The sequence below is a fragment of the Populus euphratica genome, unplaced genomic scaffold, assembly GCF_000495115.2.
Source record: "Populus euphratica unplaced genomic scaffold, PopEup_1.0 scaffold18.1, whole genome shotgun sequence".
In the NCBI taxonomy this organism is placed as follows: domain Eukaryota; kingdom Viridiplantae; phylum Streptophyta; class Magnoliopsida; order Malpighiales; family Salicaceae; genus Populus; species Populus euphratica.
The window spans coordinates 1,263,227-1,287,434 of record NW_011499881.1 but is presented as its reverse complement, the minus strand read 5'-3'; the positions used below and the strand labels follow the sequence as shown (position 1 = coordinate 1,287,434).

The 24,208-nt window shown below is 32.6% G+C and overlaps 3 protein-coding genes across 4 annotated transcripts; all 3 read right to left on the bottom strand.

Annotated features, from left to right (window-relative positions):
* Positions 1 to 234: 234 nt before the first annotated feature.
* Positions 235 to 3,615, bottom strand: LOC105129456 (transcription factor bHLH104-like). Of its 2 annotated transcripts, none has more exons than XM_011031537.1 (5): positions 3,359 to 3,615; positions 2,982 to 3,059; positions 1,887 to 2,013; positions 1,480 to 1,642; positions 235 to 756 (listed from the first exon to the last, which is right to left on the bottom strand). In XM_011031537.1, the coding sequence occupies exons 1-5, from the start codon at positions 3,432 to 3,434 to the stop codon at positions 508 to 510; spliced, it is 693 nt and encodes a 230-aa protein (XP_011029839.1). In that variant the 5' UTR covers positions 3,435 to 3,615; the 3' UTR covers positions 235 to 507. The 2 variants fall into 2 exon arrangements, with proteins under 2 accessions (XP_011029839.1, XP_011029840.1); XM_011031538.1 differs by having other exon boundaries at positions 1,887 to 1,964; positions 3,359 to 3,605.
* A 648-nt stretch (positions 3,616 to 4,263) lies between these two features.
* Positions 4,264 to 7,439, bottom strand: ETFBETA (electron transfer flavoprotein beta). Its single transcript, XM_011031536.1, has 5 exons — positions 7,250 to 7,439; positions 6,866 to 7,150; positions 6,695 to 6,775; positions 5,066 to 5,160; positions 4,264 to 4,565 (listed from the first exon to the last, which is right to left on the bottom strand). The coding sequence occupies exons 1-5, from the start codon at positions 7,316 to 7,318 to the stop codon at positions 4,340 to 4,342; spliced, it is 756 nt and encodes a 251-aa protein (XP_011029838.1). The 5' UTR covers positions 7,319 to 7,439; the 3' UTR covers positions 4,264 to 4,339.
* A 4,827-nt stretch (positions 7,440 to 12,266) lies between these two features.
* LOC105129453 (RING-H2 finger protein ATL16-like) lies at positions 12,267 to 13,739 on the bottom strand. The gene has a single exon (XM_011031535.1). It carries the CDS (start codon positions 13,411 to 13,413, stop codon positions 12,346 to 12,348), a length of 1,068 nt encoding a protein of 355 aa, XP_011029837.1. The 5' UTR covers positions 13,414 to 13,739; the 3' UTR covers positions 12,267 to 12,345.
* Between the last annotated feature and the right edge of the window lie 10,469 nt (positions 13,740 to 24,208).

The window sequence follows — 24,208 nt, the reverse complement described above, 5'->3', positions numbered from 1 at the left end:
GTATAAAGGGTCAAGATCACACCACATCGAGTTCCTTATGCTTGCGGGCATTACAGCAGAATATTCCCAAATTCGTCTACAAAAGTTCCAAACCATAAAATAAATCAGTGTGCAAAGACGAACTCCTCAGCAGGAAGCTCTTAAATACCGGTTCATTAATAGAAAGGTTCGGCGCAAAAAAAAATAAAAATGTAGAGCATATCTCAAGCTTCTGTGGCAGGAGCATTAGCAAAATTGGCAAACCGTAGGAAAGATAATTAATAGCTCCTGGAAAAATCAAAATGCTAACATACAATTACACGGTGGAGATAAAATGATTTGCTCGAGCAAATACTTGCAATCCAACTACCTTCCTAACAATCTCCAGCAATACACTTGCCAATAATTTGAATTATCAAAATAAGGTATAATGCATAGCAAGTTATATTTACATGTGCGACAACATGTTTAGAAAATTCTAGCATATAGGATCTGAAAGTTATCAGGATATTGAGGAGCATAAAAGAATTATGCAGCAGGTGGCCTGAGCTCATGATCACGCGATGTATCACAAGCAGCTGGAGGTAAATATCGCCACATTGGCATCAGACCATAAGCGGGAAAGACTGGCATCTTGTTTGCTGCAGCATGATAGGCTGCTGGATAGGCTGGCATGAACCTAGGAGATGGAACAGCCACAGCTCTCGATTGTTGCTCCATCTTTTCTTTATCTGCCTTGAGCGTCAGTTTCTCTTCACGGAGTTCAGTCTTTTCAGCCTGTTGCAGGGGAAACTTAGAAAGCCATTCTCAGAAGGTCTATAGGAATAAATTTCAGGTGTGATGCGAAGAAGATTCAAATGCATCATTCACCTTAAATATAAATTGATTAAATTCAACTTAAAAACCAAGAATATACAGACAAGGTATTAAGAATTAGCAACTATATCTAGCGTGTGCCTCTTTTGGCAACCATTTCCTTTATTATTACAAAAAGAAGCAGCAAGATTATCGACCATAAAGGAAATTTCATAGCAGAATGGACTCCAGTTTCCAACGGACTACTTTGAGCAGGTGATGAATAGAAAGAGACATTTCAGCCGACTGCCCCTTCAGAGTTTATGATGCAAAGCCAGCAATTTAAAAGGAGAAAGTACATAAAACATTAGCAGCTTCTAATAAGAAGAAAAGATAGTACTAACTGAATTCTGCCAATATTTCATAATCCTCAGTAGATCATGATATAACTAACCTACTCGTAGGGCTGCCACTCCCAGAGAATACGGAATTTGGAAATAAATACATTTCAATTACTAAGACTTAAAAGAATCAAAAGAAAATTCTGCAAACAATACTAGGAGTAGATAATCCAATAGTGTCAGATTCTTCAGGTTTCTGAACTATTATATTACATTCAAATAAAGGGATCATACTCCCATTCAATGCAGAAACTGTAGAAGGAATAATAGTTTTTGTAGTTGAATGTGTGTTGGAAGTGACTACCTTCAGACTTTTGATTTCTTCTAGAAGCTTTTCATTAGTTTCTTTGAGCTCCCGAGCCTCAGCTTTAAGCTGGTTCAAAACTCTAATAGCATCATCTAGTATGGCTGGTTTGTCAGTTTTGGCTTGTCTTCCAGGTTCCAAAATAGAGCTCAAATCTTGAAACCTGCAATCATGAGGAAAATCTGTTCTTCAAAATATTACTTACTGTTATCTCCATTCTACAAAAAGGAGAAAATTTGTTGTGAAAGCTCTGACAACAGCAGTACATCAGTAGCATCCAATTCAACAAATTGAAAACATTTCAATAGCATGCTCTTTCGGGTGTGAGTTGCATTTTCTAATGTAGTAGCTTAAACTGATAAATTCAGAACCAAATAAATTCACGGCAGATTGAACAAGATGCATGCCTGTCATTCAATCTATCCCTCCGCAACTTTTCGCGGCAAGCTTTGGTCCCTGCTCTGCTACACGAATCACTTTGTCCCCTATATATCATTGAAAGAAACAGGATAACATGAAAAGAACATCTCGTTCCTACAGAAGTAGAAAAATACCAAACAAGAAAATGGAAGACACATGCACTAATCTGTTGGTTAAATTAAGAACACCCAATCCTAAAGCACAGTGTCATACACCTTCAGATTTTTATTATCGCAACATTTTAGATCAACAAACAAAAGTGCTGTGGGAAATGATGTAATATGTCTACATTGACTAATATCATAGTGCTTTAGACAAAAACAAGAATATCACAAGGACGAAAATAAGTAATACAACTAGATGATTGCACTCTAACCACTAGAACTACAGGCTCCATGAGGTTAAGAAGAAAAGTTTTGAGCAACCACAGATTGATACAAGCACAAGTAAATACAAGCACAAGTAAACAGGTGCCAAAATTTCCAAGAATTTTATTTCTTACATTTCTCAACGTCTGATTCAGTTAGAAGCCAATTTTTTAAAATGTTTTGCAGTGGATAAATAAGTTAGAAAGCATATCAAAATTTAAAAAAGGGGATCATCAAAGACATGAGAGCAGGCTATTCCTATTGTCATGATAGTTTAAGGTACTCCCTCAATGAAATTGAGTTTCAACCTTATCAATTCAGCAGTCCCAAAAGAAAAAAGAAATGCCAAGTGTGCGGTGTTCATTTTCAAAGACATGGGTGTAGACTAATCCTATTGTTGAGAAAGTTTAAGGTACTCCCTCAACAAAATTCAGTTTCAATCTAATCAATTCAGCAGTCCCAAAAGTAGAAAGAAATGCCAAAATGTGCGGTGTTCATTTTATCAGCCAAACTTCTCTAGCTGAAATAATTCCTCTAAGACACGCATTAGAAGTAGCACACATTTGTATAACTTTATTCAAGATGAATATGTTATACATGAATCAGCAAAAACAACAAAAGATGCTCCATAACCTATTCAAAAGCATTACATTCAATTTCAATTCCGAGTATGAGTGGAACTTCAAATTGAAGAACGCGGAAGCAAATCAATACCTCTTCCGCGAGCATTCTCTTTCTTGTGTGACAAGAACACTGGATAAAAAATCATTATCCACAACACCACCATGACCGCTGCAAATACCATAATGAAACATCAGAATCCAGCAGCTATTACACATCTCCTTTCTATACAATTTCACACCTTTAACTGCAGAAATTACTAACTTTTTTCAGCACTGGCAAAATCCCTAACATATTTTATTTATATTATAAAACCCCCAATTATTTTTTTTTCCTCAAAGAAAAATGCGAACCCGAATGCACCTTCATAAAATTTTGTGATAAAAAAGCGTTGCATAGAAACTTGAAATTGACAAAATAAAAAAATGAAATAATTAAAAAAATGAAGAAAAAAGATGGATGAAAAATACCTGTTGGTGAGAGAATTATCGGGGCCCAATAATATACCCAGAAGATCCAAGTAACTGTCGTCTCCCTCGATCTCATCTATTATTTCCATACCCCTTTTTCTTTATTTATCGTTGTGTTTAACGATAAAAAAAATGCAGGAGAGGGAAATTATGACTTCTTAAAAAAATTAGTACTAGTCTGTTAGGATTCAGAGAATCTCGATGACCGGGGACTTATGGTTTGTGAACGTCCAGTAGAGTTGTACCGCGTGGAAGGTATCATTAATCTTAATGGGTCTGCACGCCGCCGCGTCCTCTGTCATTATGGTTTTGACTTGTGTTCGGTTGTAATTTAAAAATACAATTGGTATAAAAAGTATTAAATTTATTTATTTTAATATTTTTTAATAGTTTTAATATACATCTTTTAAAAAAATCTTAAAAAAATTAATTCAATATACTTTCAAACAAAAATTACTTTTAAAAACCAACAAACATTACAATACCAAAAACATTATTATATTCTAATTATGAGTGTTTAAGGTTTTTAAAAGTATTTTTTAATTAAATTAAATTATATTTTTTATATTAACATTTTACAATTATCAATTTATTATTTTCTTTTCTCCAACCATATCCCTTTTAATGCCCCTACCCTATTAGTTACAGAGTAGCACTACTTATTTTCCGCTCCTTGAAAATAGAAAAGGTTAGCTAGGAGTGAGAACGATGCTCAAAAGAACGATCCATGGATGGAAACTCATCTAGAAAAGGTTAGCTAGGAGTGAGAACGATCCATGGATGGAAACTCATCCCGTAGGACTGCCAGAATTAATTCTTCAGGCTGGCCATGAAAAACTGGAAAGCGGCTGATTTGTGCATAATACATGCTCACTTGGTGTGAAGCCCAAAAGGGAAGGAGAACAGGAAATGAAGACCAGTTGCCCCACCAAGCTCGAATTTATTGAAGGGGGAGAAATTTATAATTTTTGTGTACAATGTTTAAATGACATGAGCCTCGTTTCGAAGCTTATCAATCAACTCATCTACAGAAGAAATAATAACCCCTGCTTTCCTCTTTGGAGGTTCCGTGACTTCAACAACCTCTATATCAGATTTAACCTCCACGTTCAATTCTTGTGGAGTGTACTTCTTGATGACCTTTGATTTTGCTTTCATGATGTTGGGCAGTGTCGCGTACCTCGGTTGGTTCAGTCTCAAATCAGTGCTGCATGAATGGGACAAACAGTTGAATCCGAAACCATCTCATCACCTCAGATAAAACACACGGCCCATTACCGCAATGCAAAAAAATAAAAAAATCCCAACTCTGACACAAAAAATTGATTCTAGCGGGCTCTGCAAAGATAAATGGCATCATTAATATCAGCTTGGACAAGCATTCAAGTTACAAACCAAGTTCTTACGCCGATAAAGGGGTTAAAGCTGACAAACTCAAGAGCAGCAAACTGCTTGATGCTACTAAATAAGACGTGAAAATTTTGGCCCTCTTAATCTTGTGTAGTAGTTTATGAGAATTATTTAGTATTTTTGTAGCTAGTTTAACGAGGAAGTAGTATCCTTAGTTTTTTAGGGTTGTAAGTTGATCAGTTGATAATTCCCCCCATGCTTCAGCAACCACTAAACTATTTCGAAAAGACCTTCATGAGTAGGTGCAAACTCAATCACATGAAACAAGTGAAAACAATTGAATGAATATAAACTCACGTAATCACTGCAGGTAGGTCTAAACATAAAGTCTCAAGACCACCATCCACTTCTCGTTCTACAGTAGCTACCTGTTTCTCCGTGTCGAGCAGGACCTGCCAGATAACAGCAGTAAGTCACATGAAAAATGATGAGAGAGAGAGAGTACCAGAATAGGTATAGAAGATTGATTGTACAAAATTAACAACGACAAGCAATAATAACAAAATATGTAAGCCCCTCAGCTTTGGAATACAAAATCCATATTTATGACCTATTCGACCCCACCCTTCTACAACCTAGGCCTCAACAGGTGGCTCAAGACATATGAAGCCTTAAGAAGAGAAGAGAACAGAGAAAAAAAATGTCAAGAAGCTGCTTGAGTGCACAGAAATTCAAATGATTTTTCTCTCTTCAAAACCACGCAAGTTAACGGAGAACAATATGAAAATGATACAGAACAGAATGAGGGTTCCACCAGTAAAATGAAGCACACAAAAGAACTTGAATCCTAACTTAAAAGGCTAAGGCCATCTGTATACATTACACAGCAATAATTCTTAACTGTGATCTTAATTTACAGGAAAACAAATTTAACAGCTGAATGGAACAAAGACAGTGATTTAGCAAGATGTAATTTAGATTTTCGTGCATTTATGCATCCTACATAGACATGGACAAATAAAGTGAGAAGTGTTTTTAGATTAAGACAACTAATGCTTCAAAAACCTAGTCAAAGACATTATTTCAAGCAAGCAAACTACCTTGCCAATGGCTTGCAGAAAGTTTGGAACCCTTAATTTCTTAAAATGTAGGACTGTGATCAAAATATTCACTAAGTATCACAAATTTCTCCTATAGCATGTTAGTGGTTTTGTATAAGATCTAAGATGACACTTCTGTTGTCAGAAGTTTCAACAATCAATACACTAACTGTCGAATCTGAACACCAATTAACAAAGTCAAAAAGGTATGCTTCAAAATCTTTTCTTGACTCTATAGCTCAGAGCCTTCTCAACCATTTTCTCCTCATAAGAATTGCCTCTGAACTATGATATGCCTCGCTGTTTTCAATATTTGCATTGCCAATGAATAAAGTCACATGAGATGCTTCAAAATCTTATCTCAGCAATTAGAGTGATGCCTTCTCAACCATTTCCTACTCGTAAGCATTTCCTCTGAAGAATAACATGCCTAGATGGTTCTTTCACTATTTTCTTAAGCGTCTTAGTGTCAATCAAAATAAGAGATACATGCTTGACTCTTGTTATTTAACTTGTTTTACTCGTTCATATACCTATATTGTATCACAGATGCATCCTGTGTTAAACCTATGTAAATGTAAACCTCTGAAAGGAATTCCTCTCAACTAATCATATTTAGAGATACTGAACCACGCTATTCTGGAAACTTTTTGTTAACAGGTAAGCATGTAACCCCTACATCCAAAGCATAAACTCTAATGCTAACCAGCTCACTTAGCAGAAATTCACTATTCTAAGTTTCTAGAGATTTGAGAGTCTTGCCTCCTACGTCCAATTACTAGAAACATCAAAATACACTGCATATGGGACCTTAGTAGTTCTAAAAAAAACAATTACTTACATTAAGGGATCTTAATTGGATTGTGATGGCATCAATTTAACTAACCTTTGAAGCAAATGTTCCCTGAGGCCAACCTAGCAACCCTGCCACCATTTGACCGGTTTGGTTGCAATCATCATCAATAGCCTACACAAAATCTTTGTTAAAAGAAAAACAAAAAACAAAGAAAACAGAAAAGCCATCAGAATATTTCAAAACCCGGATAAAAGAAGCAACCTGTTTGCCCAAAATAATGAGTCCAGGCTTCTCGACCTCCACTAGAGCCTTCAAAAGCTTAGCCACGGTAAGAGGAAACAAAGCAGCCGTGGACTCCACATGAATCCCTCTATCAGCCCCCATAGCAAGACCTGTCCGCAGCGTATCAACGCACTGGGTTGGGCCCATACTTACAGCGACAACCTCGGACGCCAATCCAGACTGCTTGATTCGAAGCGCCTCCTCTAAAGCTATTTCGCAAAATGGGTTCATCGACATCTTCACATTTTGGGTCTCAACTCCACTCTATTTCCAAAATTAAAATGAATTTGTTTTTGAGTTATCTAAAATTAAATTTACTGCTGGTTAATGATAGTGATTGCCATGGTGGCTTTGTTTTCTAACCTTGTCTGATTTGACTCTGATCTTCACGGCGTAATCAACGACTCTCTTTATTGCTACCATTATCTTCATGGTGGGTGTTTTCTTCGCAGTCCTCTCTCCGGGATCGATGTGCCCTGCAGATTGAGATGCAGGCAACAAGCTCAGGCTTAAGCCTTCGGAAATGGATAGGATGGTGAGAGGTGGCCCTCTTAGAATTTCTGAGTTGCAACTTAGTCATTGTAGTTTAAATAAATAAATAGATTAAACCTTTCGATTTCAAAAAATTATAAAATTAATTTCGATATTTTGATCATTTATATAGAAAATCACTCTACATTACTCTTTAATTCACGAAAAATGTGACCTGTGATGATAATTATAAGTGGTTCTCACTTAAATTTCTTAATTTCAATCCTAAGATAGTTTCGGTCTCGAATTATAAAGACGGAGTGAAGATGTATCAAAATCATCGATGCTACACCTTCCTTTATTATCATGTAATTTTTTTTATCTCGTCTTTATCTTTCTAGCATACTAAAATATGTGTATTTATTGTGACATGGGAGGATGGTGGTCTCTTTTGTCCATGTGTGGAAAGCGGCTGCTGCTGGTTCCTAAAATATATATTTGTTTAATTGTTTTTTAATATTAATATATTAAAAAAATAAAAATAAAATTATTTAAATGTATTTTTAAGTAAAAATTATTTTAAAAAATAATATTTAGGAGTTTTTTTTTAAAAAAAAAATAGATCAGAGGAATTAAATAAAAATTAAGATATCTTATAAATAAAAAAAAATGTTGCTGACATAAAAGTCAATAAAGACTAATTTATAATTTTTGAAATACAAGGGTCTGATTTATTTATTTTTATTTTTATTGAGATTAGATATATATCAAAAAAATAATTTATGAAGTTAGGCCCTTTTTTTATTTATGAGTTGGGCTCTTAATCTGTTCATGGAGGCCAATCCCTGTATTGAAATTGGCACGAGTAAATTTTAGTTCGTAGAATTGAGCCAGACTCCGGGCTCCCGGTGCAGGTGGGCTGGGTTTTGTTCTCATGGACGTTTCCCCTTCTCCCCGGCGAGTCTGAAAGTGAAAACGGAAAGGGAAATGGGATTCTGGTCAAATATTGAGCCATTAGAGTATAACTACAGGTTGAGAAGTAGAATTCTAATAAACTTCTTATCTCATATAGACAACTTTCTGCTAATGCAAAACCTAATTTTATGTATAAAAGATACTTTGAAAATATTAACAACGAGGAGCGGAAATCACTTATTCCCATTATTTATTTATTTTTTTAATACTTGATTTATTAGAAATTGAGTTTTAAAATTTAATTTATTTTTTTAATTTTTAATTTTAATTAGATTATTCTAGTATTATAATTTTAGTCATAGATTTGATGAGTTAACTTGACGAACTCAATTTTATTTAATTGAATTTTTCTCTATTTATCCTTCAATAATTAATTAAAAATTAAATTTTATTTGTTTTTTTATAAGATCATCTCGGTCTTGTAGTCCAAATTGCATATTAGTAGACTAAACAGTTGACTTCGGTTATTTTTTTAATTAATTCTTTTTTAATTTTATTTTTTTACTTTGGGTTGATAAAGAATTAATTTTTATAAATTATTTCTATTTAGTTTTTATGAAATTATCATAATTTAATAATTAGGATCACATGTTTGGTCGTATATTTAATTCATAATTTAATAATTAGGATCACATGTTTTGTCAATTAATTCTTCTAACTTTTTATGATTTAGACAATCTCAGTTTTAGAACTCAAGTCGTATATTTAACAATATTTAACAGTTTAACCTGAATCAATCCAATATATTTTTATCTTAATATTTTAAAAAAATATTTTTCTAATATTTTTTTAGTCAAATTATATTTTTAGTAGTTATTCATGTTGTTTTTAAATTTGTAAAGCTAACTAGATCACATTAAATTAATTCTCACATAATTTTATTTATTATTTTTTTACTAGAAAATAAGTTAATAATGTCTTAATATTTTTTTATATATTAAAAAAAAATCTAATCTAATCCATAGCAGATGTCAATAATATAGTAATTTCTATAAAACTGCAATGGCAATTTCATGTTCATTAGATTTCGCAGCATCTCACGGGTGCTTCAAGAGTGTCAAAGATATGCTATCTTTGCCCATACATGGAAGCACATGGCTGAGGAAAATCGAAGGCCATGATATCATCAGATGGAAGAGAACCAATGTTATTGTAATATTTATCAAGTCAGTGATTGTGTCTGCTGAGAATAAAACCAGAGAAAAATAAGAAATGAAGATGTGGGTTTTGTAGTTAGACTGTCAGAGAAATCAGGACCAATCTATGGCCCTGGGTATGGAATATTATGCACATTTCTGCAACTAGCGAGACATGGATCATGTTTCTGATACCTTGAAGTTGCTGCAACCTCTTTGTCACTAGGGGATGGACTAGTGGAAGCTCTCACAATCCATATGACTTTCCCGCATATCCTTATGTTTCAGGATCTTGCCAACCCTAGTTGGTATGGATACATAGGCTGAAATACAGCGTGTTTGTGTATGTTGTTGTGTATATGTTTTGTTTAAAATACAAATACAACAATATTTAATAATCAAAATCAATATAAATTGTTATTCATGTATCCCACCAAATTATATATTTGAAATGTTGAAAAACAAAAGCAAATACTACGTGTTTTTTATGGCTACGCCATACTGTAATCAGTATGTTCATTAAACAGTGCAGCATTTATTAATAAATATACTGTTCATTAAAGTGAAAAGTGCGAGTAAATTTTAATTTATTCGTAATTTTTTTTTGATAATTTTTTTAAAAACAGTTTATTATTGTTTTTCAAAAAACTAATATAATTAATTAATTTCATTCATATTATTCATGTAAATGTGAATAGTAATTTTTATTTTTTAAAAAAAAATTAGTTGAAAGTGAATTAAATTTATTCATAATGTAATCTCAATTTTATTCCTGATAATATTTTACCTAATTTTATTGCACGCTGAAAAAATTATGAAAATTATAGTTCTTGTCGGATGAATTTTGTATGTAATAGAATTGTAGATAGTTTAATGGAATAATAAAAAAAATTTATATAAAATATGATTTATTTCACTATGAAATAGCAATAGTTAAACCTGTAATATTTAAATTAAAAATCATAAATATTAATATATATTTTTAAAAATTATTTTATAACCTCAATTTTAAAAGCATTTGTAACCAAACACATTAAATTATTTTTTGTTCAATCTCAATTTTAACTATAGTTTTAACCAAATATATATTTTTTCAAATCAACTTTAACTAATAGTATTTTTTATAAAATATTTTTTTTAAATTATAATCACAACAGCTATTACAATACTAAATACACTTGTAACGAAAACCTAAGCCTATTCAAACAATGCATCAAATTGTTCTCTTATCTTGAAATAAAGGGCATCGATGTTAAGTATCTTTAGATTTTCTGCGCAACTTCAAAATCCAGCTGTTTGAATTTGAGAAAACTGATGCTAATCGTGCAGAAAGATTCCGAGAAATTATCAGATACATCAGCAGGATGCATTATTCTACATGGTAATTTTGGAGAAATGATTTGGGAAGAATATGATAAAATTAGGATATGCATTTAATAAAAAGAAAAAAGAAATGGAGATGGCGAGTTTATATATGGTGAAGGCTAGTGTCCTTAAGCTTGAGCATTCAAAATATTCATTCAACCACCCTCTCGACATTTTTTTTTATATATAAATTCACCTCTACATTTGCTTGACATTATTGGAGACATGCACATAAACAGATGATTCCTACAGGTTGGAAGTAAGTGTTGTTGAGGAGCAACAAGAACAATGGCCGAACAGCGTAGCTTCCCCCCTTCACCAATATTCGAAATATTAATTACTCGAGAAGTTGGTGGCTGTTGTCATAATTATCTCAATCGAAAAGGACTCTTCTCTACCTCCTAAATCAATGGAAAGGGACCTTGATTTGCAATTCTATAATCCTTCTTGTTTACTTTTCTTGTTCTTTTGTAAACTTTTCCATCCACCAGAACTAATATGATCGATGCCCTCTGTGATTCTCTCGATCGAAGAGGACCCTCCCTAGCTAACTCCTAATTCAATGCAAGGGGACCTCCCACCTCTCCCCAACTTTCGTAGCTTTTTTCATTCTTTTAAATATTTGTAAAGAGCTCTCCCTCTACTCGAGACAACCCATACTTTACCATTGTTATTCTCGGATACTATAATGTCAATTCCGGTCTGATAATTATAGCGTGTTTGTTTGTTACTGTATTAATAGTTGATTTTTAAAGTATTTGTAATTTAAAAATATTTTAAAAAAATATTTTTAAAAAAAATTAACATCATCACAATATTAAAACAACAAAAATCAATTTAAAGCAAAAAAAAGTCAATATTTAAAAAAACATTGTTTTAAACGCAATAACAAAAGGCACTTGAGTTCTATTTGGCATTGTCGTGGTATGAGTTTTGTCTTGACAACAGCTTTGAAGAAAATATCCCATACTGCAAACGCCCTCTTAAAACATTTGTTAAGAAAAAGATACAGCTTTTTTAAAACTTATATTTTCAAACTATAATAATAAAAATTACAACAATATTAATTATATACTTAAACCCCATTTATTTTTATATTTTAAAAAATTATTTATTTATTTATTTATTACTTCAAATTAATACTTTTTTAATGTTTTCAAATAATTCTGATATTCTAATATAAAAAAAAAATTTAATATATTTCTAAACAAACAACATTCAATCTTATACTTTCAAAAACCTTGAAAGGAAACACAGAAAAAATAATGCGAGCATTAAAAAAAGAGGCAGTTTAAGCAATGATGCTTATTAGTCCTGGGACTCCTGGCTGTTGTTCGAGCCCTTCAAGAAACATTGGGCAAAGGCACTGGCACTAAAAATCAAATAAAATTAGAATTTGATATTTCAATTGAATACTGTTTTGTGTCTAACACATGTAATTAAAATCCCTATATCTTTAAAATGGAAAACCAAAAACTACAAGGAAAATAATCAATCAAAAATACTTTGACTTTACGACTCCAAATAAACAGGTAAGGATGTATTGCTTCTGGATCCTCTACCATGACCAAAAGAAAAGAAAGTTCTTCTGGCTCTACCACTACAACCTTCAACCGGACTGACCTCGGTTACTTGCCTGCTCTGCTGCACTATCTCTTGAATAGATAAATAAAGCTGCCAATCTGCTGACGCGTCCATTGAAAAAGACCTTCTGATGGGTTGAATCAATCCGAATTGATCATCTTTGCCTCTAGTATCAATGCATTCATCTCCCATGCTGGTAACCTTATTAAACTTCCTTGATTTCTTGTGACCAACTCTCTGCTGTATCGTCTTCGGCGAAGGACTAACTGAACGTGCTGATAACTCTCCTGAATTCAACCTTTCATGTGCTGCAAGCAATGTTTGATCTGTAGGGCTGTGATTACTTAACTCAATGACAACGTAATCTTCATCTCCGCTCATGAGACTTCCACTATAAGGATTTGGATCTTGGGGTGAAGAGCTTGGAGCAATAACATTATCAATTGGGAATCTTGTGGTGCTCGAAATGCTTGTTCTACAGAGTGGGCAATTAGCATTGCTTTGAAGCCAAACATCAATGCAATCAATATGAAAAACATGGTTACAATTCGGTAAATTTCTTAGATTCTCGGCTTCTTGAAACTCGTTCAAGCAAACTGCACACTCGCAGAAGTTTCTTTCGCCAAGGTTACTAAAACTGTTCCCTTCTTTCTTGAACTTAAATACTGGGATTGACCTTATCACTGACTCGTCAAGTCCACGCGACACTATTGCAGCAGGAGAGTAGGCCATCAAAGGGTCTTCGTGATTTCCATTTCTTGATAGGGAGAATCGCCTTAGAAGATCGATACGGTGCCAATTCAGACAGCATTTGATGACAAAGATGTAATAGCTTACTAGCAAGAAAGCCGTGGCCAGAATTCCTATTATGGCAATGGCTATAATAGGGAAGCTTGTTTCTGAAGAATGAGTACGAGGTCCAAAAAGTGATGAGCCACCAGGATTTGTCATTGGTGGAAGAGATTGAGAGCCATAGCTTTTGCTTACAAGATCCATGAAATGGGTGCGCTAAGCAGAGATGGCAAACCAACTGGCTCGTTTAGATCTTGAATATGATACACAACAACATTCAAATTAGTTATCGTAATGAACAAGGTCGAACCAGACTTAATTTATGAACTTGAAACCCAAAGAAATTCGAGGTGATAAACGAAGATTTGAAAAGGGACATCAGTACGTGTGGTCTCAGGACAGATGGAAGAACATGGAGAAGAGGGACATGGGAGAGAAAATCAAGGTGGCATAAGTGGTATAAATGAGGGAAGGTGTTAAATATGGACATGAAAGCCTTGAAATTCAATGAAATTGTGCCTGAAATTATTATATTTTTTATTATTATTTTAAAACAGAAAGTCTGAGGCTCTGAGCTAATAGTACGTAGTTGGTGAATTTCTCTCTTGTTCCCACTGGAGAGAGTGTCTCGATTATTGTACCATTAGTTCTTAGTAATCGTAATGTCTGGTGAGCTAATTAATTAATTAATAAATCTAATGTAAATAATGAAAGATGAGAGTGGAGGCTGTATAGAATGGGCAGCTATCCACCGTCCAAGTGATGGGGGGGGCCTAACAAACGCTATTCCTGGCCATACTTGAACTTGCAGTTGAAAATGAATATAAATACCACTCCACATCCGAACCTGTTCAGGATGGCCAAGCGACCAGGACCTTTCACCTCTCGAATTGTACCAGTAATTTTATTTTTATTTTTTTTACTCAAGTCTTGTTATTTAATTGTCTTTTATTTCATTTTGTTCCGAAGAAAAACAAAATCGTTAGTAAGGTTCTAGAATTTTATCTAAAATACGTAAGAGTTGAACATTAAAAAATATGGACGAGAATTAAAAATACTAAACGATTTTACACCATGTCTCATACGAGTATTGTGATTTAATTATGTTTTTGGAAAAATAATTAGCTTTAAATTATTTTTTTATATTTTTTGATTGTTTTTTATGTCTTGGTATTAAAAAAATTTAAAAAATAAAAAATATATTATTTTAATATATTTTTAAACAAAAAATACTTTGAAAAATAATTTTTACTATACTTCCGAACACTCAAACAAAACATATTTTGAAGTTGAAAAACATTATATTTAGATTTTTTTTGGATGATTTTAATATAAAAATATTAGAGATTATAATCAAAGATGATTTTTTTTACCAAAAACATAATTTTACAAAAACACTTATAACATATTACCAACACACCTAAGCCTCTCATGCAAATGGAAAAAAATATTATCATTAATTAATTTCATTTTTTTAACAATTGGTTTTTTAATTGTTTCCGGTCTTTGACCGAATGTGAGTTCTATGAAATGATTAATGATGTTTTTATTTTAAGGAGATTGACAACATGCAATAGAGAAAAATACATGTATTACAATTGCAAATATATGTATCATTTTTATTTGGGAGTGTAGTCTAAATAAAAAATAATTAAAATTTAATTTCTATTTTTATTTAAAATTTATATTTTTATATTGTTTTAATATACTATATAAAAAATAAAAAATATTAAAAATATTATGATATGACACAAAAAGGTCATGTGAATTGTAAGTGACAAGTCACTCTCATAGATGCGATGCAACCAGGAAAAATAATGTTTTATTTTAGGACCTTGTGTGTTTGGTAAATTCTCTTCGATTCTCCATGCGTTTTATTCCTTTGATAGTGTTATAAAATGCCATGATGCCATAGTTTTAGCTAGGAGATGTTGTTAGTAAAAGGTTGGCGACAGGTGGCGAGGAAATGAGTGTAGCTGCGCCATTGACTCGTTCTAGATTAGTTATCTACCAAGAGTGGGTATATGAATGTGATAGAGATATGGGGTTGGTGCATGAAGTCTATTTTTTTAAAAAAAAAAAAAGAAGTAGTTTTTAAAGGTTCAATTTGAGCATAAATTTCTTAAACCTAACCTTGAGCCAAACTTACACTATATTCTAAATAGATAGTCTTTGTTGTACCATGGATCTATTTAACTTTTTCCATGACATAAAAAAAAACTAAAACAATGCAAGAATTTTTGAAAAAGCAAAAAAAAATATTAAGACTCGAACCATTAATTAAATTGAGTTTAATAAGTTCAATAATTTAATAACACAAATAAAAAATGATAACAATATTAAATAAACATAAAAAAATAAATAATGAAAAAAAGGTTAAGAAAGCCTGACTTGAACCCATCTGATTTAACACACCAAATACATCACTTGGTTATGACACAAGGATGACTCTATCAAAACTAAATTGAATAAAATTATAAAAATTAATTATAAAACAACTCAATATTATTAAAGAGTAAAATTAAAAAAATAAAAACAGCAAAAAAAACTTGAAACAAATCAAGTTAACCCATTAATCCAATAGAAAGGAAAAAAAAACATGAAAATCAATTCTTAATCAATCAAATGTTAAATGATGAAATTTAAATAAAAAAATCAATTTTAAAAAATAAAATGTTAAAGGATTTTATCTAATAATAAAGAAAAAATTAAATAAAAAAGTGATAATCCTATAAAAGCAAAATGAATAAAAAAATTTGAAAGCTCAATTCCAGTCAAAGAAAATTTAAAAAAATTTGAAGAAAAAAAATATAATCTAGAAAAGATAAAAATAAAATAAAATGAATTGAACCCTCCCGAGTCAGCATGTAAATTACGTGACTTCGTTGTGATACATAGGTAACCCCTTCGAAAACAAATTGAATTAAACTATGAAACTTAATCACAGAAAAAAAAACTTAATGTCAAAGAGTAAAATGATCTAAATCATTTCCAAAATTAGTGAAAATCCAATTGAAAGCAAACAAAAAAATTAATAACAAACTCCAATCTTTAGTTAAATAATTATTAAAGAATGAAACTGAAAAACATGAGCTTAAAAAAAAACAACAAGTAAACCCTAGTAAATCTCTCAAACTAGGATTAATTTCTCTAACTCACAACCCATGAAATCTTAAATCTGAGCTCAATCGAGAAATTCAATTCTCAACCAATTTAATGTTAAAGAATAAATATAGAAAAAAATATCAATTTAAAAAATACTAAAGGGTACAAAAAAACAATTAAAAGAATGAGGATAAAATCTTATAAGAAAAAAAATCAAAGGACGAGTAAATCATAAAAAAAATTAAAAATCATTCAAACAAAACAGATAACAATAAAAAAAATGCATGTTAATTTCTATGGATGAAAAAAAATAAAGAATGATGAAACTAAAAATAAATTTTAATTTTATAAATTATTTTAAACAAAAAAATAGTAATCAAAAGAACACAAATGAAATTTAAAAAAATAAATTGAAAGAATACTTTAAAAAATTGAAGGGTTGTGCGCTAAAATCAAGGAGTAAACAGAGAAAAAAAGATAAAAAAATTGTTAGAGTTATTTGAATGTTGTTGGTCACACATACTTGCTAGAAATAGAGGTGACGCCGAGACAATTTGAATATCATGTCAGAAGTCATTGTCTGGCCACTAAAAGACATCTTACACACCATCTAGATGGCAATGGTGTCTCATATACCTATGAGCTATTATATATATATATATATTCATTAAAATACTAAATTGCCCTATCCTGCTTGATTATAACTAAAAAAAGTTAAAAATATGAAAATCCCTATAAAATTGAACTTAATTTTTTTTATTTAAAAGATAATTAAGTCATTTCATTGTATCTAGAGAAGATCAATTTGTCTAAATTAATTTGATAATGATCAATTAATGGATTATTTCTATGATTTTGTTTAAGAATAGGAAAATAATTATTATATTATTTCAATTCACAGTGTAATGCGTTTAGAATCATAATGATTTGATGATGATTTTTAGTTTATTTTTAATTATCAAATGAAAAATTAATGTTTTTTTTCATCTAGCTTTGATAATCTAGTTTCTAAGGAGTATAAAATATACATGTAAATCAACATATAAAAAAAACAACAACTTATAATACTTATCAATAAAAAATAGAGTATAGATTAACGCAGTAATCAATCATCTGATATTAAAACAATTTGTTTCATGTTCACCGGTACTTGCAATGTAATTACAATGTTATTTCTTAATCTTACTTGATCGTTTATTTTTTATAATGCAGATAAAAATAAATAACATATCAAAATTTATATATTACTTTCCATGTGTCAAAAAATTATCCGAGCTTAAGTTTTTAGGTAAGGTCTGAAGATGTAATTTATATTATTTTTTAACATATTTTCTCAAGTGAAAACCCTTTGAGCTTGAAACTTATACAAACCCATATTATTTTGTGTGTAATTTTTATCAAATAAATAGGGATGGTGAGATTCGAACTCCTGACTGCTTGGTAATCAAAACTCTAATACCATATCAAATAATTATCTCAATCTAATAATTTAAGCTTTTAAATAAAATTTTAAAATAAAATTTTTATTATTTTTTATTATTATGAAAAAAAACTTGTACACCTGGCAATAACAATGGGAAGAGTTTTAGAAAAACTGCACGTTGCTCTCTCTATTTTAAATAAGATCAAAGAAGTACTTATGAAAGAATACAACTCTTTTCTAAAAAGACACAATTTTATTTTAAATAGAGTCTTAACACGTAGTACACTCAACTTTTTATTCATCATACACACAACTTTCCATTCACTCCACCAGTTAATTTTTATCGTGAACACACTTCATCAACTGTCCACCAGCTAGAAACATGATCATTCGTTTCTTCCTTTTTTACTTGTTCTTTCGAGAATTCTCATCATGCCTATGGTGATGAGTTAACTAATGAACTTGGTGAATTACATCGGCTCATATTCTAATCACACCAACGTTATTTAATCAAACGAAGGAACCAATTAACGAGTAACAAGATTCGTGGGCAGTACAGTACACGAGCTTTCCTCTTTGAATGGCAATAATTCAAAAGAAACTTGACTTTTCATACACTCATCATCCATTCTCAACCTTCTTAAAGCGAAAGGTCTCCATAGCCCACATGGAAGCCACCATCATGAACAATATTGCTCACCTTCCCTTGACTTCAAAATACGTACAGATTACACGTATATCTAACATTGCATTTACCTCCACAGGGCCTCCTCCCAAACATTACACGTTAAAATCTTTCATGGGGGATCTTTAGATTTTCAAGTGGGTCACAAAGACAGGACCTTTTTGTCAACAGATTAAAGGGCTGATATTATCATCACCAGTGAGATCACAAAGGCTAGTCATAAAATCAGTCTTCAACTTCAAAGAACGTGATTCTATAGTCAAAGTTTGTAGCCCCTGACGAAAGAAACTTCGGCGACCTTTTTCTAGTTTTTCCCAACGTTTTTTGTTCGTATCAACCTGGACGTCTCTGTAGAAAACCAAACGATAAAGGCTCCGTTTTTTGTTTAAGAAAAGAATGTTTTCCTCGGTAACCAAGCAGATTTGATTATGCTTGATGGTGGGGCGGATAAGACCTTGTGCAGATGAGTCCCCTTGCGTGACATGTTTTTTCTTCATGTGGCTGCAAGAGTTCAAATTCTTGTCTAGATTCTTGGTTAGATTTTCCCGATTAATTTCTTGATGGTTTTCTCTCTTTGTTGTGACAGTGGAAGCGCATTCAACACCGCTAGGAATTTGTTCATGTTTTGTAATTTCAGGTAACCTTGTTCTGCAAGTCAGTCCCTTGGAATTCGCAAGGATGCAAGGCCAGCCCGAAGACCCAGAAAGGAAAAATCATGTTTTTTACGATGAGGTGGTACCAATTTGTCAGGTTTTTTATTTATTTATTTATTTATCTTTAATAGAGCTCTGAAGTTACATGTGCCAGTTGACTCCTCCTGTCTGTTATATTTCTTCTTCTAAAATCGAAAAATATTTATTTACTTGTGACTGAAAATGGTGCTCACGAAATATAATTATGTAGCCAGGGAATCAGTGCCCTTTGTTTACCACCTATGGACACAATCCCGGGGATCATATCACGTGGGTGCTGGCGTTGCAGTCACGTGATTGCAAGCAAAATTATTTTTGCAAGCTAGCGGTAACTCTTCCAGTCCTTCCTTCTTTCGGTTCTGCTAGTTCTCGAATTTTACCACTTTACCACTAAAGGATGGGATGGCACGTGGTCACACGTGCTCTGCATAGAAGCCGTCCAAGCAATCGTTACACGAGTGTGGGACAGATCAGTCAACCCCGTCAAAATTCAAAGGTTGACAAATTGAGGACAATTGATTCTTTGGTCGAAGTCTCCTGTATTTTCTTTCTTTGACCAAAACAAGTTTACGGAGTAAACAATGGCTCCTCCCACTCCAGCTCTTATCCGATCGTCTATTATTACCTTCTTTTTTATTAGTTGCTTATGTGAGTGACGTTTGAACTATATTTACGATTATATATGCGAAAAAATTGGTTTGATTTTTTTAAGTGTGCTAGCATATATATATATATATATATATATATATATATATATATATATATATATATATATATATATATATATATATATATATATATATATATATATATATATGCTTTCTAAATAAAATATAATAATTGATCAAGATGGTAATAAAATAAAATAATAGATCAAGCAATCATCCAAGGTTAATAAAATAAATATTTATAAAAAAATAATTGATCATGATGGTAATGATTTTTATTTTAAAAAGAGTCAGAATACATATTTGATCTTTTAAAAATACACTTGTCAAAAGATTTTATTTTTATATTTCCTATCTCAAAAGTTCGTCTCCAGTTCAATATGCTTGGAAATACCCTTGGTTTTAGAAAATAAAAACATTTCAATTACCGTATTTAAAAAAAAAGGTGAAAATCTTGCATGATAATGTAAACAATTCTCCCACTTACCAATCGAATATTGTAATTGTAACGTAACGAGGGGGCACTAAACTATTGCCGCCTCGTCTTATAATGGTGGTAATGAAATGAACAAATACTTTGATATAAACAAATACTCCTTCCGTCCCAGATTAAGTAATAATTGAACAAAACGATAGATTATTTTTTCAATTATAAGAGATATTCTTTCCATCAGAATAATACATTTTTTAAAATCTTATGAATCGAAAGGATTATATTTTAAAAAATAAATCATAATTATTCCAAGCGTGAAAAGAATTGTGGATCCCAGGCTTACACATAAATTTTATCTAGTTATAATTGGACTGGATATAAACCCCTAAACCCGATTAAAAAAAGGCCTTTAAACAAGCAAGTACATGATTAAGAATAAGGCCCATACAAAGCATAGAGTGGTTAGCTAATGGACCGGCCTCCGATTCATAGCGTCTCCAGATCAATTAATTATTTAGTTGAATTAATGCCTCTTTAACGAAGAAAATTTGGAAAGCAACAGTTCTACATGAAACATACATTTTAAATTTTAATTTGTTAGCTTGAGAGCGAACTAGTATTATGCTCGTGCGATATCTTGTAATAATTCTCCAAGAATGTTTTTATCTGATTATGTAATGATATTTATTTTGAATATTTTATCCATAATAAATGTTCATACAAAAATTTAATGATGTAAATTCTAAGAAAAGAATTATATTCAACAGAGTAATAATTTTTTATTGATAAAGCTTACGGAAATTAAAATAAATATATGGTGAAAATCAAGTGATTTCAATTACGGAACAGAAAAATGCATTTCTTTAGTTAAATTTTATTTTTCTCTTCAATAATTTCCTTTTAATTTTGAAAATAGATGTCAAACAATATTTTTTTTAAAAAAAATGTAAATTAATAGTGAGCTGGATAAGGCAGGCATGGTCATTGATGAGATATGCAAACCCTCGCGCTAACAATTATGCACCCATTGTGACAAAGTATAAAGTGGTGACACATATGGGCGGTGCAAACATGGGCGTGGTAAATTTTTAAAATAGTCATTCGTGAAACAGTACTGGCTAATTATTATCCGGGGGTAAGTTTGAGAAAAATTCTATTATTTAAAAAATTTATTTTTAAATTGTTTGACAAAGTCAAACACGATGATCTGTTGCTTGTAGAAATTGGCATAAAGTGCCGCTATAGTCATGATATATGTGACGAGATTACTCAGCTAAATGATTTGGATCTTTTAACCACCTTATAAAAATTATTCTTCTTTGCTTTGTCGACGCCACTGCCATTGTCACATCGTCGAGCCTTGACTAGTACACTTGTAGACCTGGTTCCAGGTTAACGCCGTGAATGTGGTATCAGTATGCACAAGTGGCATGTCATGTCAGCAGACACGCCAGCATTGTGGGACCCACCTACCACGTCATCAACCTGAGCCGAGCTCTGGCTAAAGGAAGGATCCAGTGTAGCTGATCCTACATGCAACCAGATCTAAGATTAAATCTGGATCGTTGATTAGGCCAGAACTGTTTTGACAAATCTTAGTCGTCTTAAGTGCGATTTGGATGATTTCAGACTTGTTTCTAACTAATTTGATCATTTCGGATGCAATGGTATGGTCCGATAGTTAAGATTGAGACCATAAATAGTGGTGATGAATTATTAAAGAGAGATTACCCGATCAGAAGACATCTGATGGTCATTATGGTCGATGGAGATGAAGAAGAAGAAATCGCACATGTTTGCCCTATTATATGTGCTGAACTACTAAGTGGGGAATTTTAATTGCCTTGAGGGAAAGCAAAATTGGGGCACTCTAGACACCCAATGATGTGGACAATTTGAGGTGGAGAGTGAAATTTGATGAAGAACAATCTTGACGAATCTAAGCATTGGTAGTCTCACTAGATGTTAAGAAATCAGGTATGAAATCAAAATATTCCAGATCACTCATAAGGGAAAGCCGCGACAAAGCTAGCAAATGGTTGTATATACAAAAAGACAGTACAATGGATAGATAGATAGATATGGCCTAAGAAGTTCTGGCTAGGAGATTGGGTTTTAAGCGAGACCATTGTGACTCCTCCAATCTTTCCTGGGAACTTACTTAGTGGAAGGATTATCTATACAGTACTATTTTTGTATATGTGACAGTTTGTTATGAAACTGTTGAAGACTAGCAGGATGACGACACAAAGGAACAGTTGGGTTCCCTATGATCAAGGATCTGATGAAGTGGTAATTTCTCCAAAGAAGTTAGATTCAGTGACTGTAATTTCTCAGAGGGGAGAATTGATAAAGACCTTGATAATGGAAGAGAAATACAGCAAAGGGATAAAGATTGACATCCTATTTTGATTTAGATAGGTGTTGTGACAAGATGAGCTGTTGTCAAACATAAGCAAGGAATATGGAGAAATCTGGAGAATAGAAATTGCATGAGGGCACACTAAGATTGTGCAGGTGTACCTGTATGATCCAACGAAGTACTGTAATGAGACAATAGATACAAAGAGAAGAAGAGTTCCCAGATGAAGCTCAGAGCAGAGACTGTATGAAGGTTGTACAATAGGAAGTTTCTTGTGCTCTTGATGAAGGGAACAAGTGAGGACCTTTCCAATACATGCAAGGATGGAAAGAAGAGCTGTTGCATATGCAGCTAATTGAGGGGGTGTAAACGCCTGTGATAAAAGGCAACAGCCTATGATGAAAGGCAAAGACACCAAAAGGGAGTTGATGTGGGTGGAGTTGTCAAAAAGAAAAGCATAGAAGCTCCAAACATAAAAATCAAGATGGACAATTGCGAGGAGTGTACCGCAACTTTCTCTTTTTATATGATCAGTGGCAATGATCTCTCTCATAGTTTATATGGTAGAAAAGAATTTTTTGAGCCACTTTGAAACATCCCAGCTGAAGGAGGATGTGACCGTCTATGAAAGGTGAAGACACCTTAAAAAGAAGGTGTGAGGGCCATGAGATGAGCCCAAAATTAAATCGCCACATGACGACGAACAAAGACACCTCAGGAGAAAGTGTGAGGGTCGTGATAGGAGCCCCAATTTAGAACGTACCATAGTAGATGTGATGACTAGATATGAGTAGATAGGTGGATAGCCAGTGAAGTGGCTATGATGAGTATGGAGACAAATGCAAATTTGACTTCTATAGATATTGCCCCATGCTAAAGATCAATGAGCTAGAAGACATTTGTCTTGGATAATAAGTGGATTATTTATGGAGCATTAAGACGTGACTGCTAGAAATGAGCAAAGGGCATGCGCAGGTTTCTAGAATGGATCGAGGTGGTGAGCTCGGTAATGACATTGTAATACTTAGAGTATGAAGATAGATATGGATTAACCTTTAATGGGTTGCCTCTATGGTTAAAGGTGGAGAGCTACCTGGACTCTTGAGACTAAGAGCGGGAGACTCACGGAGAAGTAAGTGGTGGTTTCTAGGGTGGAACAGAGGGTAGACGTAACTCCTGGATGAGTAAACTCTTGGAAGAGTGGTGAATTTGTGATCATATTGAGATACTCAGATAATGATTGTTGCACTTGAGAATAGAAATTTCCGTTTGAGGGGGTGTTGTAGGCCTTGGTGTGAGGCTTGATAAATCATTCCGGACCGAGCATGGTCGATACGTTCGAAGGGGAATGTTGTGTCTCAGAGATAAGCGTTAACACTCTTCAGATATGATGTGGGAGACCATCTGGTTATAGTAATCTTTTTGTGTGAGCAAGGGTGTGCTTTAGTGACTCTGGTAATTAAAAGGTTTGGTGAGTACTTTTAAACTTAGCCACAGACGCTCTCAGAATGATAAACTTGGAAGAGCTATAGGATGCAAGCTTGTGTTGAAGAAGCAAGATGACAATTGCTTATATAAATGTCAAAGGAGGTAATTGTTAGGATTTACCATTAATGGGTAATAAATTGTGC

What these genes read in the sequence shown, in the direction of transcription:
- LOC105129456 (XM_011031537.1), bottom strand. Translation starts at nt 3,434, where the DNA reads ATGAGATCGAGGGAGACGACAGTTACTTGGATCTTCTGGGTATATTAT. An exon ending in AGGGATAGATTGAATGACAG is followed by an intron (nt 1,643 to 1,886) that starts GCATGCATCTTG and finishes TCATGATTGCAG; the next exon opens with GTTTCAAGATTTGAGCTCTA. An exon ending in AAGAAATCAAAAGTCTGAAG is followed by an intron (nt 757 to 1,479) that starts GTAGTCACTTCC and finishes CCCCTGCAACAG; the next exon opens with GCTGAAAAGACTGAACTCCG.
- ETFBETA (XM_011031536.1), bottom strand. Translation starts at nt 7,318, where the DNA reads ATGAAGATAATGGTAGCAATAAAGAGAGTCGTTGATTACGCCGTGAAG. An exon ending in TCAGAGTCAAATCAGACAAG is followed by an intron (nt 7,151 to 7,249) that starts GTTAGAAAACAA and finishes TTTTGGAAATAG; the next exon opens with AGTGGAGTTGAGACCCAAAA. An exon ending in TCATTATTTTGGGCAAACAG is followed by an intron (nt 6,776 to 6,865) that starts GTTGCTTCTTTT and finishes GATTTTGTGTAG; the next exon opens with GCTATTGATGATGATTGCAA.
- LOC105129453 (XM_011031535.1), bottom strand. Translation starts at nt 13,413, where the DNA reads ATGGATCTTGTAAGCAAAAGCTATGGCTCTCAATCTCTTCCACCAATG.